This window comes from Vollenhovia emeryi, unplaced genomic scaffold (assembly GCF_000949405.1).
Source record: "Vollenhovia emeryi isolate VEMERY1.0 unplaced genomic scaffold, V.emery_V1.0 DF942500.1, whole genome shotgun sequence".
Taxonomy (NCBI): Eukaryota; Metazoa; Arthropoda; class Insecta; order Hymenoptera; family Formicidae; genus Vollenhovia; species Vollenhovia emeryi.
The window spans coordinates 1-1,259 of NW_011963866.1; the positions used below are offsets into that span (position 1 = coordinate 1).

Here is a 1,259-nt window from a genome sequence, read left to right on the forward strand (position 1 = left end):
GTTTTGATATATATGGGGCTTACTTCGCTTAATTCTACTTTAGGAACGCCCAAGGATGTGGATCGCAAGGAAGGAAAGTAACTGTTTTGGACTCTTTCTTTTTTTAACGCCTCATGGCTTAGGATATATATTTAAAGAAATAGGAAATACGGTACATGGATTATATACGTCGAGGAGTGTACGGAAAGTGTTGGCTATTTCGAGCCTGGCCACCGCGCTTTTTGGTCTGCGTAAAGGCGTCGCGCTTACTGACCAGCGGGACGGAAGTGGGAAACCTCGGCAGAAGGATCGGATCTGTTTGGGTACCGAAGTCGCAGAGTGTCGGTACGGTTTGTGTCATCAGGCTACGGAAGGTCCTAGGTGGAATATTCTCCACGTAGTCTGATGGGGACAGGACGGCTCGTGGAGTGAGAGGCCTGGAACGCTTTGGTGTCCCACAGATGGGAACGGGCGAAGGTGTCCGCGGTGTACTGGGCCTCTTGAAGAGAGTCGGAGACGGAGTCCGTGGATCCGGAGATGGAGCTCGAGGAGTCGGAGAGGGAGTTCGTGGAGCCAGAACCTCTTTAGACTCGTCGTGCGTCCGTCGTCGTTTGAGGTACTGGTCCAAGGGGATCGGACGCGTCTTTCTTTGGATAGGTAGACAGTCGTCCTGTCGAGGCGGAAGTGGCCGTTCGGATTTCCAGGATCGGGATTTCTTACTTCTGGAATCAGTGTCTATAAAGAAAGTACAGGGTTAGTATCTCAATATGTTACTTCGAGTCTATGCGTTTTACGCAGATCTCCACTCACGATGCAGCGATTTACGCTTTGTTGGCGAAACCATGGCGCCTTGGAGATAAAGCGATCTAGCGCTTGCTGTGCGGCTCGGGCGCACGAGTAGAGCGACTCAGCGCTTTGAAATCGAAGTGGAGCGACTTAGCGCTTTATGTTCCCGAAGGAGAGCGACTTAGCGCTTTATATTATCGAAGTAGAGCGACTCAGCGCTTATATTCCCGAAGGAGAACGACTCAGTGCTTGTATTCCCGAAGGAGAGCGACTAAGCGCTTGTATTCCCGAAGGAGAGCGACTACGCGCTTATATTTGCGTCTAGGGCGCAAGAGACAGCGGCTACGCGCTTGGTCCGTGGCGACTGAGCGCCGAAGTGAAGTGAAAATGCTCGCATTTTCCTCCCTTATATACTGGTGGTCACTGAATTTTACTCCCCAGAGAATCCGCAGCGTAGCGGCGGCGCCGCGAACTAGCGCGGCCGCCCAGCGTGG

The 1,259-nt window shown here is 52.4% G+C and overlaps 1 protein-coding gene across 1 annotated transcript; it reads right to left on the reverse strand.

The window, feature by feature from the left end:
* Positions 1–168: 168 nt before the first annotated feature.
* LOC105568581 (pistil-specific extensin-like protein) lies at positions 169–823 on the reverse strand (the record flags this gene model as incomplete). Its single annotated transcript, XM_012024378.1, has 2 exons — positions 790–823; positions 169–714 (listed from the first exon to the last, which is right to left on the reverse strand). Coding segments are annotated over exons 1-2 (580 nt in total), but the record flags the coding sequence as incomplete, so codon positions are not given.
* Positions 824–1,259: the final 436 nt, after the last annotated feature.